At 46.2% G+C, this 13,945-nt stretch overlaps 1 protein-coding gene across 2 annotated transcripts in view; it reads left to right on the top strand.

Annotated features, from left to right (window-relative positions):
* The window catches only part of LOC130107968 (tectonic-1-like), a 236,903-nt gene that overhangs the window by 11,640 nt on the left and 211,318 nt on the right, over nt 1–13,945 (top strand). For both annotated transcript variants that reach the window (XR_008809844.1, XM_056274789.1), the window contains exons 2-6: nt 6,489–6,606; nt 7,040–7,173; nt 12,170–12,318; nt 13,064–13,166; nt 13,338–13,450. Coding sequence is in view for 1 of the 2 variants with exons in the window: in XM_056274789.1 (XP_056130764.1) it covers nt 6,489–6,606; nt 7,040–7,173; nt 12,170–12,318; nt 13,064–13,166; nt 13,338–13,450 (617 nt within the window). In the remaining variant the exon portion in view is untranslated. The remainder of the gene's footprint in view (nt 1–6,488; nt 6,607–7,039; nt 7,174–12,169; nt 12,319–13,063; nt 13,167–13,337; nt 13,451–13,945) is intronic.

Consider the following 13,945-nt stretch of genomic DNA (forward strand, 5'->3'; position numbering starts at 1 on the left):
CTGGGGGGGCTCATGTGGTGGACACGTATTGGGGACAGAATTCAACCCAGGAACTAAGGGTTAAGTCATGGTTGCCCTGGCAGGTTAACGCAGGGTTAAGTTATGGTTGTCCAGCCAGTTTTCTGGTTATTCTTGCCACCTCCGCTCAGTCGAGCTGTGGTTTGGTTGTCTCTCTGATTTACCGTGGATTAAAGAAAGTTGCCTACACGGCTAAAGTGTGAACCTACGGTCTTCTCCGTTCCTTCGGCTCTACACCGGTCTAATTTGCCGCTTCCTGGAGAGATGTTAGATCCGTGTAGAGGCTCATCACACTTGGCTTCACTTTGCCAGCGTAGTGGTCCCTCGGTGTCTTCAACGCTCTTCTTCCATCGTCGGTGGCTTCTCTCATAATCAGGGAGAGACTTTTGTCGTCCAAAAATTGTATCAACTCAACATATGCATCTTTATTTCTCTTTGCATCTTCCGCGACCACGTCCTCGTTTTCATCCGACTCTTGTAATATGGTCTCTTTAAGACCGAGCAAAGGCAGATGGCCTAAAAACTTGGTTTCCCATAACTCGTAATTTGTCTCGTCTCCGTCGAAGCACAGTCGGCTTCCACCTTCCCTTCCGGACCCATAACCTGTTGACGTTGTCATCTCTGAGGGCAGGAATACCGGCTCAACTAGACTCATTTCACGGAGAAAAACCACGTGTGCACTTCATCGGTGTTGCTGTAGGAATGGTTTTATTTATTTTGCGCATGCTCTCCACAGGTCAACACAGCGCCCTCTAGTGGTGACATCAGTATAAGAGCACATACACATAACCTTGGCTTAGCCAATATTGTAACACACCTGTAAAGCATCATTCGTGGCTTTAAACCAAGGTGAGTGTTACTTGAATATTAATATTAGCACCGCCTATACTACGGGCATAGTCACATAAACATGAACCGTTTAGTTGTGAACCTAGGAACTGAAATAAGGAATTGATTAGAACTGATAAGACACTGTAAGGACAAGCGATGACAAGAACCCCAATATACCTGTACTCGCACTGGTTATATATGGCGAAATAAACGTTCTCTTCTTTTCCAGGTGGGATTTTCTTTGTCTGTCCAGGGGCTGTTCTCCATTTTTTAGGTCGTCTTCCTTCTCGTTGCATGTGGGTTTGAACTTCCACACTCAAAATCTGACGTTAACATGTGTTGTGTTGTGTCGTGTCATGTTGTGTTGTGTCGTGTTGTGTTGTGTCACGTGCGAGTGACGTAATGGACAGTTTGAAATCCGGTTTGAGTGGCTAGAGCGTCCAGACTGAGACACAGCTTTAGAAATCCGATTTGAATCAGATATGAAACCACCAATGTGGCTCAAGTCCGATTTGCAAAGATCAGATTCCAATGTGTTTTGTGTTTTGTTTTTTGCTGTTCAGACTACATAAAAGAAATCAGATTCCAATCTGCATTTGCCAAAAATCCGATTTGGGCTGCCAGTCTAAACGGGGTATTAATGGTCACGGCAATTTGCATATGAAACAGATCGCTGATTTTGATTGTGGCGCAACTGTGCCGGTTTTGGTCGTTATGCAACCATGCTGTTTGTAAGGGTGGGGGTACCTGCAGTCAGGTAAGACTGACCAAGTCATGAGTGATGAAACGTTTCTCCCACTACACTTTGTGTCCAGGATTTGACTTAGAGACGAGAGAGACATTGGCTGTAAACGAACTCTTTACTCAGAACTTAGCAAAGTTAGGATACTCAGGCAACCGGCTACATCTGCGTTCCCTCCAGCCCGGCTCATACTTAACATTACTTCCTAGTCTCGCCTCGCGAGAGCCCCCCATCAAAGACTAACCAGAGAGCATGCGCATTAACATAAGTCCCAATACATTACACCCCTTTCTTCCAGTCAACAAAATCTGCCAAGTGGCATGGAGGGTGCCGGTCTCTTGCCAGACGCTGTAGAGGGGTAGTGGGCACAGGAATGGACACAGGACCAGAGGGATCTTCAACAGACCTGCTGGTCTCTGGCCGTGGCGTTTCAGATGAGGTAGACTCGAGCGGCCCATCTTCAGGTGACTGCTCACCAGGAACAATGGATTCTCCAGCGACCACATCCGTGTGTGCAGTCGCTCTACCATGCAGCTGATCCACGTGGCGTCGATGCATTTGCCCATCAGGAGTCTGCACTCTATATGAAACTGGGCTAGTAGGATCGGCTATCACGCCAGGGACCCATTTGTGTCCCCCAGTGTAGCTCCTCATGTACACAGTGTCCTGTGGCCTAAAGCATCTATTTGGGCCTTGCAGCTTTTCTGCACTCACTTCCTGCTTGAGGTGCATCTCATTTTCATAGACAGGATGAAGGCGACCAGAGGCCGTGGTAAGACGCCGGTTCATGAGAAGCTCGGCAGGGCTCTTTCCTGTTGCTGAATTGGGAGTCACATGCTGTGACAGCAGAAACCTAGCCAGGCGTGTCTGCCAGTCACCGATAGTGATCCTAGACAGGGCCTCCTTGGTTGTCTGGACCATACGTTCTGCTTGGCCGTTTGAACGAGGATGGTAAGGGGCTGTAGTCACTGCTCTGATGCCATTCCGTCTGGCAAACTCTTTGAATTCTTCCGATGTGAAGGCCGCACCGTTGTCAGAAACAATGACATCTGGCAACCTGTGAGTTGCAAAGAGGAGCCTCAGTGTGCCGATCAATGCAGAGGAGGACATTGAACTCACCATTGCAACCTCTAACCACCTAGAGTGTGAGTCCACAATTATGAGAAATGTCTTCCCCTGGAATGACCAGCAAAGTCAATGTGTAGCCGGGACCATTTCTTAGTTGTCCACTCCCAAGGGTGCAGCTGTGCTGTTGGTGGTGCGTGACGAGTTCTCTGGCAGGTTTCACAGGATTTTACTGTCTGTTGTATTGCTAAATCCATACCTGGCCACAAGGCATAACTCCTCCCCAGGCCCTTCATATGCACAATGCCTGGGTGTGCATCATGCAGCATGGCTAGTACCTCCTCCCTCGCCAGGTTGTGAATAACTACACGACTCCCACATAATAGGCAGTCCTTGTGTGCGGATAGTTCATGGCGCCGGGTAAAAAACGGCTTGAAACAGCTGTCAGGTGTATCCACTGGCCACTTATCCACTTACTCCTTCCGAGTAAGGGTGGCAATGTGTTTTGCATTCAGTGGGGCTTCAGGCGCCATTTCCAGTAAGAGCACCTCCATGGGTGGAGGGGTCTCACGCATACCAGCAGGCAGTGGTAAGCGACTGAGGGCATCAGCATTTGCTAGCTGTTTGCCAGGGCGGTAGCACAATTCGTAATCGTAGGCCCCAAGAAGAACACTCCAGCGTAGCATGCATGGGGACAAGACAGGTGGCATGGGCTTAGAGTGGTGTAGCAGGCCCAAAAGAGGTTTTGTGGTCAGTAAAAACCACAAAGTGGTGACCAGCAAGGTACTGGTGAAAAATTTTGACTGCAAAAATTACCACCAAGGCCTCCTTATCTATTTGGGCATAATTTTTTTCAGTGGAGGATAGTGTCCTCGAGGCAAATACAATGGGAGCCTCCCGGCCATAGGACTCCATATGGAAGAGCAGCGCCCCCAAGCCATAAGGTGAAGCATCATAAACAACGGCTAATGGCTTTTTTTCGTCATAGTGCATGAGCACGCCATCAGCCTGAAGCAGTTGTTTTGCAGCAGTGTAAGCTTTTTCATGTGCGTCAGTCCACTGCCAGGGTGCAGACTGATCCAGGAGACGGTGCAGCGGTTCTATGGTAGCCTTGTTTGGCAAAAAAACAGCTGTAAAAATTGAGTAGGCCAAGGAATGACTGAAGCTCCGTTTTGTTCCGGGGTGAAGGCACCTTCTGAATAGCCTCAACTTTCTCCATAGTCGGCCGCACGCCATCCTTGTCCACACGAAAACCTAAAAATTCAACTTGGTCAGCAGCAAACACACTCTTCTCCTTCTGTAGCCGCAATCCTGCTGCGAATCGTTCCAGCACTGCACGAAGACGGTCATTGTGCTGGTCAACAGTCTCTCCTGCTATTAAGACATCATCCAGGTACGGTTGCAGGCCGGGTATACTGGCGAGGAGTGTATCCATGAAACGCTGAAATATGGACACAGCTGTCAATACTCCAAACTGCAGGCGGCGGGCCCGAAACAGCCCATGATGGGTGTTTATAGTGAGAAGCTCTGCAGCCTCGTCATCCAGCACCACTTGCTGGTAAGCTTGTTTGAGGTCCAATTTACTGAAAAGCACCCCCCCCTGCCAGTCTGGAGAACAGTTCAGCCACCGTAGGAATGGGGTATACATCAGGTTTCACAACTGTATTCACAGTGCAGCGATAGTCACCGCAAATTCTTAAGCTGCCATCCTTTTTAACTACTGGTACGACGGGTGTGGCCCACCTTCAGTGTCTCACGGGTTCAAAAATACCCTGAACTACTAGCTTGTCAAGCTCCTCATCTAGCTTAGGCCGAAGGGCAAAGGGCACCGAACGTGCTTTAAAAAACTTGGGTGATGCTGTCGTATTAATATCAATAGCAATTGGAGGGGTTCGTGAAGCCCCGAGGTCCTGGAAGACTTCTGCATATTCCGTTAAGATGGACTCCATGGATTGTAAGCATACTTGGCGCACCCCCATTAAAGAAATGCCCAGTGCCTCAAACCAGTCCCTGCCCAGTAGACTTGCTCCCTGACCTCGAACAATAATCAGTGGTAAGGTCTTGTGATTCCCTTGATACTGCACATCCACAAAAATTTTCCCAGTAACTTGTAGTTCTGCTTGTGACCATTGTCTAAGCACACTACTGTCCTTGTGCAGTAAAGGCGGCTGGTCAGGCCACAAGGTGTTGTAACTGCCCTCACTGATCAAGGAGCATGTGGCTCCAGAGTCCACCTCCATTACCTGTGTTTTGTTATTCAGGATCACAGTGGCTTGATATGGCTTTTTTACGTGAGCATACAGCTGCCTGCCCATGGTGTAAATGTGCTATTCCTCTTCTTGTTGCCTAGCAGTGTGTGTGTGTTGTTCGGCTTGAGGAACTGTGTCAGAAGAACCCGCTGATGCGACATCCCTGCTCTTTTTAAAACAAACACGAGAAATGTGCCCCCCTTTTTTTGCAATAGTGGCATACAGCAGAAATGAATTTGCAATGTTGTTGGTTGTGTGTGCCTCCACAACGAAAACATGGCTTTGCACCACCTTCAGCTACTGTTTGTTCACTTTCAAAACGGTTTGACTTTGTGCAGTCTGATGAACTTCTACTGACTGTGGTGGTCCCAGCTGGTTTGGTTGTAGTATTCGCGCATTTAACGTGACTGTTTCCGCTGCAAGGGCTTTCTCCTCTGCTGCTTTGAATGTGAGTTCCTTTTCAGCCAGCAGGCGGCGCTGCAGCGCTTCATCTAGCACCCCACAGACAATTCTGTCACGCAGCATGGCTTCCAGTTGGTCACCAAAAGCGCAATGCACTGAGAGTTTACGGAGTTCAGCAATGTAGCCAGAGATTCCTTGGCCTTGCTTTTGTTTGCACTTGTGAAACTGAAAACACTGAACAATTTGTGATGGAGGAGGACTGTAGTGGCGCTTCAAGGCCGATACTAAGTTTTCATAGGTGACGGCTGGAGGAAGGACGGGAGCGACCACCGAACGTAGTGTAGAATACGTTGCAGCCCCACAGACGCTAAGCAAAATAGCGCGTTTCTTCTCCTCCCCATCTACTCCATTTGCCAGGAAAAAACATTCCAGTCTCTCAATATACCCCTCAATGGCATTGCCGGAGCCTTCATCAAACTCTTCTATGCGACCCAGCGTGGTCATGGTGATGTCGTTAGGCTACTCACAGATTCCTCGAAGCTGTAGTAGAATATCAGAGGTTGCTGATTTCCATCAATAAACTGTTCAGAACTGTTGGAGTTTGGATCCGCTTCGTCGCCAGTGTAAGATTCGACTTAGAGACGAGAGAGACATTGGTTGTAAACGAACTCTAAAACTTAAAACTTGGCAAAGTTAGGATACTCAGCCATCAGGCTACATCTGCGTTCCCTCCAGCCCGGCTCATACTTAACATTACTTCCTAGTCTCACCTCGCGAGAGCCCCCCATCAAAGACTAACCAGAGAGCATGCACATTAACATAAGTCCCAATACATTACAGAACTGATGGGAACTTTCTGGGATTTTCTTACCTGGATTACTGAGCAAGACATTTGGTGCAACATTAACATCGGTCCAATAACAAACACAACAAAGAAACACAAAAAACGGGAGCAAAAAAGAGAGTGAGATGTTATGGCACAACTCATGTAGCAAGCTATATTATAGATGTCGCTTATGTAAGTTGTTGTTCAATAAATGTAAGAAAGATCAAAGAAGGTATATCCTTTATGGCCGTTATAATGCCAAGTACTGTGAGTAACAGTGTGGTTTATCACATTGACAAGCTATTGTTCGTCAATGAATGAAGTTCTCCCCTTTGTGACTGAGATTTCCCATCAGTTGTCAGGTGGTGTCCTTGTAATGAACAGATCAACGTGTGTGACATCAACTGCTGTTGTGACAGCGACTGCAGTGAGGAAGTGGCTGTGTTCACCCAGTGCACCATAGACCGTGTCAGGCAAGTTACGACAACATGATGTTTAATTCTCTCATATTAGACTCTTTAAGCATATCTGTTTACTGGTGTGGATAAAATAAAATGAACTTTGAAAATGAGGGGGGAACTGTTACAGCTGCCATGACTCAACACCATAAAACACGTTGAAAGTTAGATACACAGATCAAGTGTTGTAGAGTTACCCTCTTAGTTCAGCTCCGTCCCAGCTTGGCCCGTTGTGGCAGGAAGCTATGGTTAGCGTAATGAAAGAAAACATAAATGAAATGCTTTTTAGTGCTCCTAGCAGGAGATATGGTACCTAGAAATCTCCAGAAATGGTGACCATTCCACCTGATTTCCTCATCCCACAGACTTTAATTAAATTTAGTGATTTTGGGCAGTGTCTCATTGATAAAAAAAATGTGGTTTAACCCAAGTGCTTCTGTCTTTGCAGTGGGAACCAGAAGTTGTGCAACCAAGTTACAGAGCACCATTCTCTTGGCAGCACAATAAATGGCTACTCAGAACTACATACATCCATCCAGAGGGATCTTAATTATGACCTCTTCTGCATTCAGTCACAGAACTGTAAGTCAAATTAAACAGCACATTTAACATTGTATTTATACGTTTGAAATCAAGTGCACAACAGTTGAGAATCCAGCATTTTTCCAAACTTTTTATTAATTTTTGTCAACATTGTAAACAATAGTTGCAATTGTTTCAGTTTTTTTTTAAAACATACATGAAAAAATTAATAAATGGCATATAATCATTATATATATATGGCAGCGGTCATAGCGGTCTATACCGTTGCCTACCAACACGGGGATTGCCGGTTCAAATCCCCGTGTGACCTTCAGCTTGGTCGAGCGTCTCTACAGACACAACTGATCGTGTCTGCAGGTGGGAAGCCGGATTTGGGTATGTGTCCTGGTCGCTGCACTAGCACCTCCTCTGGTCGGTCAGGGCGCCTGTTTGCGGGGGAGAGTGAACTGGGGGGAATAGCGTGATCCTCCCATGCACTACACCCCCCTGGCGAAACTCCTCACTGTCAGGTGAAAAGAAGTGGCTGGTTACTCCACATGTATGGGAGGAGGCATGTGGCAGTCTGCAACCCTCCCTGGATTGACAGAGGGGTGGAGCAGCAACCGGAATGGCTTGGAAAAGTGGAGTAATTGGCCAAGTACAATTGAGGGGAAAAACAAAACAAAAACAAAAACCTTCTTTACGGTAAATTGCAACATAGGTACTGTTAGTGCTACAGATTAGTCTTGCGTTATCAAAGGAGCAAAATTACAAGGAAAAATAATAACCAACAGCCAGCTTCACTGAGGTACACTCTGGAACTGTAATGTCTCTATATGGTCAAATAGGGGTTGCCATATTTTGAAAAATGTAGCCGCAGACCCATGTAGTATGTGTTTGATCTTTTCTAATTTACTAAAATGACAAAGATCTCTGATCCAAGCCTCATCGGATGGCGGACAGGATGACTTCCAACAAAGTAATATACGTTTTCTAGCCAATAGGGTCATGAAGGCCACAAGGTCTGCTTTAATTTTTGGCAGGATCACTGTATCCGGTATTACCCCAAAGAGTGCTGTTAATGCAACTGGATCAAAAGGCACCTGAAATACCCCTGGTAACGTTTCAAAAATATTGGACTAATAGTTATGAAGAGATAGGCATGACCAAAACATATGAATCAGTGAGGCAGGAGCTTGGTGACACCTGTCGCAGATGGGGTTAATATCAGGGTAAAATTGAGAAAGTCTGAGTTTTGTCTAGTGAGTGCGGTGTATAATCTTCCATTGGATTAGACCATGTTTGGCACATATAGATTAAGCGTGAACCCAGAGAAGAATATCATCCCATAGGTCATTGTTAATTTCTTCACCTATATCCTGCCCCCAAGACGTTTTGACAGCTAACAATGATGAGCTCTGAAGAGAGAAAATTCTCTCATATCCACATGAGATGAGACCTTTTGATGTAAGGGTTGGTGATAAATAAAGCATCAATGGAGGGATGCATGGGCTGAGAGGGAAACTGGGAACATGTGATATTGACAAAACTATGAACCTGTAAAAAGTGACTTTTGGGATATTAAATTTAGCTGAAATCAGTTGGAAGGATGCAAAGGTGCCCTCAATACACAAATCATTGGATGACGTCACGCCAAGATCAGACAACATGGAAAAAGCCCCATCTTCTGGAGAGGGAAGGAAGATATGATTTCTAAATATAGGAGCCTGTAGTGAAAAGGCTTCTAAACTGATTCCAAATTTTGAGCTCCGACTTGACTAAAATGTTCTTGCAGTATCCTGAGCAGGCTGAACCAGTAGGGGTGTAAACCAAAGCAGTCAGTGAAGATGGCATACAGGAAGATGTTTCCAACCTCAACCAAATTGGGATATTATGCAAGCTATCTGCCTGCAACCAATACGTAAGTATGCGGAAGTTGGCCACCCGATAATAAAATTTAAAATTTGGTAGGACCATACTCCCCAACCTCCTTGGTCTCTGCAGGTATACTTTGCTGATTCTTGGGTTGTTTTTATCCAAAATGAACCCTTAGATAATCCCATCAAGTTTTCGAGAAAAAAAAAGATTTTAGATGGCCTGGCAGCCGGTCCAGGGTGTTGCCCTGCCTGCTGTCCAATGACTGCTGGGATAGGCTCCAGCATCCCCGCAACCCTGAGAGCAGGATAAGCAGTTCAGATAATGGATGGATGGATTGGAATGCATTGAAATAGGAAGGGAAATTTAGGCAGGATATTCATTTTAACACGAGAACTTCTTCCGGAGATGGGAGTTGAAGACCTCACGGACAGGGGCCTTTGCCAGATGTTTCCAGTTCACCCTCACTACACGTTTGGGTTTGCCAGGTCTGTCCGGCAGCCTTCCCCGCCATCTGATCCAACTCACCACCAGGTGGTGATCAGTTGACAGCTCTGCTCCTCTCTTCACCCGAGTGTCCAAAACATATGGCCGCAGATCTGATGATACGACCGCAAAGTCTACCATCGATATTCGGCCTAAAGTGTTCTGGTACCAAGTGCACTTATGAACTACCTTATGTTCGAACATGGTTTTTGTTATTGCCAATCCATAACTCGCACAGAGATCCAATAACAAGGTACCGCTCGGGTTCAGATCGGGGAGGCCATTCCTCCCAATCACGCCCCTCCAGGTTTCTCCATCGTTTCCCATGTGAGCGTTGAAGTCCCGATGCACCGAACTGCTATTCGGTGCATCAGCACACACAACAGTCAGAGCCTTTCCCCCAGCGACTCGCAGTCGTATAGAGGCAACCCTCTCATTCCCCGGGGAGAACTCCAACACAGCGTCGCTCAACCGGGGCCTTGTGAATATCCCCACATCTGCCCGGCGCCTGTCACCTTGGCCAACTCCGGAAAGTTAATGAGTCCAGCCCCCTCCAGGTGTTTGGTACCAGAGCCCATGCTATGTGTGGAGGTGAGCCCAGCTATATCTAGTTGGTACCACTCCACCTCCCGCACCAGCTCAGGCTCCTTCCCTGCCAGAGAGGTGACATTCCGTGTCCCGAGGACCAATCTGCGATGCCGGAAGTTGGCACGCCCCGGTACCTGCCTTTGCCTGCCGCCCGGCCTGCATTGCACCCTACCCCAATGCTCATCCCCACATTTGGTGGCTCCACGGGGTGGTGGCTCCATGTTGTTTTTTTCGGGCTGGACCCGACCAGGCCCCATGGGCCAAGGCCCGGCCACCAGATGCTTGCCAGCATGTTCTCTTCTCAGGTCTGGCTCCAGGAGGTGCCCCCGGTTTCCCTTTTCCGGGCGAGGTGCTGTAACTCAATGAGTTTCCTCCATAGGGTGTCTGGGCTCAGCCTTAGAGATAGGGTGAGGAGCTTGGACATCCGGAGGGACCTTGGAATAGAGCCCCTGCTCCTTCGCATCGAAAGGAGCCAGTTGAGATGGTTTGGGCATCTGATTAGCATGCCCCCTGGGTGCCTTCCTTTGGAGGTTTACAAGGCATGGCCAAGTGGGAGGAGACCCCGGGGTAGACCCAGAACTCACTGGAGGGACTACATGTCCAATCTGGCCTGGGAACGCCTTGGGATCCCCCAGGAGGAGCTGGAGGGCATTGCTGGGGAGTGGGACATCTGGACTGCCCTACTTACCTTGCTGCCACCGCAACCCGACCCCGGAAAAACGGCTGAAGATGACATGAGATGAGATGAGATATTAATTTTAACCACATCTATACAACCAGCTAGAGATAAAGGGAGTAATGACCATCTCTCAAAGTTTTGCTGTACTCGAGTGAGGAGAGGGGTAAAATTATACTTGAAAAGATTCTTAAATTTGTTTTATAACATGGACCCCCAAGTACGTGAAATTGTCCAGAACTATTCTAAATGATAACGTGTGAAGTGAGTATTTATGAGCTGCAGCATTTAGAGGAAAGAGTTCACTCTTGTTAAAATTCAGCTGGTAGCCAGAGATGAGAGCAAATGTGTTAAGAACGGAGAGTACATTAGATATCGTTATATCAGGCTTGGAAACATAGAGGAGCAAATTATCTGCATAAAGTGATACCGTCTGCTCAATGCCAATCCTGGTCACACCTGTTATGTGAGGGTTAGATCAGAATGCAATAGCAAGGGGCTCAATGGCTATGGCAAAGAGCGTAGGGGACATCAGGCATCTCTGTGTCGTGCCCCTAAAGAGAGGGATGTAGTCTGAGTGGTTGTTGGTTGTTCTGTCAGATGCAAATGGAGAGGTGTACAATAATTTGACCCAAGCGATAAACCTCTCACCAAAGCTGAATTTCTCCAAATCACAGGAGAGACAGCCTCCCTCCACTCTATCGAACGCCTTGTCAGCTCCTAAAGAGATTGGAATTTCGGGGTCCTTTGAGTTTGAGGGGATGTATGTAACATTAAATAAGCATCTAAAATTCTAAAAGGCGTGTCTATTTTATTTTATTTTTTGATTCCCCCCTCCTCCTTTTCTCCCCAATTGTATCCTGCCAATTACCCCACTCTTCTGAGCCATCCTGGTCACTGCATTACACATTACACATTATCAAGGTACATCCACAATTGTGAGGATGAGCGGATGGACAGACAGATGGAATTGTGAACGTAACTTGATATGCACAACTTGAAACTTTTCACATGTTTGCTGGTAGGTGCAGGTGAAAGTTTGTCGACAGTTCTGTCGATGTCGTTGACATTTATACATGGTAAATCTTGCAGGCATCGCGAAAAAGATGCCATTGTCAATAGCACACACCAACAAACAGGAAACTGGTATGACCACTGCAGTAGAAATCGGAAGTCAGTGGACTACAGTTATGCACAGTGTCTATTGTTTGACTCGATAATTTCCCGACTCCTACAGTTTTTCCTGAGCTCTATGATATTGTATGATATTGTAATGTAAGCACTATGCTTCCATGAACATGTTCATTTTCGTATGTCCAAAATGAGTATTCCTGATTATCACAGTCATCTCACAAAATATTTCGAGAGAAGCCCCCCCCCCCCCCCCCCGCAACACACCATTTCTCCTGCTTTCTGCTTATTTCCATTTAGGTAAAGGTTTGTCCTATGGCTTGCCTGCGTTTCCAACTACCAGGAATTTTGACTCACTGTTTGAGCCGTATTTGGACTTCCTTTTTGCCTCTGGGACCAGCAGTGTCATGTTACCCACAGCCAAGAAACAAGCCTCATCCGGCTACCAGGTGTGTCTCAGCCCAGTCTAGGAAGGTTCCTTTACCAAATGTGCTTGAATCATTTTATAATTTCTCAGTTTTTACTTATAGACTATTTAGAACGATGATTGGTCCTGTAATCAACATATTGACATAATCATTAGTTTCTGTTGACTCCATGCTTCACAGATGTTAAATGAAAATTATTATTTCAGTAGCATTATCTTTAACATCAGCTATACTCGTGGCTCTCAGCTTCTCATCGATCAGTAAATCAAATATTCAGTATTGTGTGGCTGCCCCATAACAAAGCAAGAGAGGCAAGACTGAGAGGGCTTGGACATGTGTGGAGGAGAGATGCTGAGTATATTGGGAGAAGGATGCTGAATATGGAGCTGCCAGGGAAGAGGAGAAGAGGAAGGCCAAAGAGGAGGTTTATGGATGTGGTGAGGGAAGACATGCAGGTGGCTGGTGTGACAGAGGAAGACGCAGAAGACAGGAAGAAATGGAAACGGATGATCCGCTGTGGCGACCCCTAACAGGAGCAGCCAAAAGTAGTAGTAGTAGTAGTGTGGCTGCTCCATAAACCACACTCAATTTGGAAATAGCTGCTTTAACCACTATGGTTCATCTTACATACATATGAGAATTTCTTCTTAAATTATTTTAATTTTATGGAAATGTCAGAACTAATGTCGTGATTTCTTGGTCTTGCCACTTATCTTCTTTGCCATTAAATCACTTTAAATTATTGTATGATGTCTGCTGGTTTCAGTATGGGGATGTCATGGTGACTGTGGGAAGGGATGGACAGCAGGGCATCTTGTGGTTACCAGTCCCAAGTGTTACTTCTAATTGTTTGGACCTGAGTCCTGCAGGTAGGTACCACACTTTGACTTAATGATCCTTCCCTACATGGCATAGCCACTCCTTTACCTAGGCTAGATACAGATAATTACATGAAATAATTCACATTAAAATAATCTGGGTCATGTTTTACGAGCACAGGTATGTCTAGTTTCATCTTAACTTTGTCTGTCCCTTCTCAGCTTTCTTAAAGCAGCAGAGAAGCTCCTGTTCTCGCAGTCTGGTCCTTGACAAAGACTGCTCCACCCTGCCGGCTCTCAGCATGTCTACCTACACCAGCATCCAGCTCCTCTCTGTGAGGCCCCATCTTGTTGTCTTAAATAATGTACTGCAGTCACTCTATCCAAAGGCCTTTTATACCTACAGATGTGCTCACATTTGTTGGTACCCTGCCACAAAAACAAAGAATGCACAAATTTCTCTGAAATAACTCAAAACTTGCAAAAGTAATTGGCATCTACCATTGTTTATGCCATATTTCATAGAAATCAGACATTGAGTTTGATTTTTTTTTTAATTCAACATAATATTGTAAATGATAAGACAAATGAAAATGGCATGGACAAAAACGATAAGACCCTTAAGCTAATATTTTGTTTTGTACACAACCTTTAGAGGCAATCACTCCAATAAAATGGTTTTTCTAGCTCTCCATGAGACTTCTGCACCTGTTAACAGGTATGTTGACCCACTCTTCCTGAGCAAACTGCTCCAGCTGTCTCAGGCTTGATGGGTTATTTCTCTAGACTGCAAATTTCAGCTCTCCATAGATGTCCAATAAGATTCAGAT

Source organism: Lampris incognitus, chromosome 2 (genome assembly GCF_029633865.1).
Source record: "Lampris incognitus isolate fLamInc1 chromosome 2, fLamInc1.hap2, whole genome shotgun sequence".
Classification (NCBI taxonomy): domain Eukaryota; kingdom Metazoa; phylum Chordata; class Actinopteri; order Lampriformes; family Lampridae; genus Lampris; species Lampris incognitus.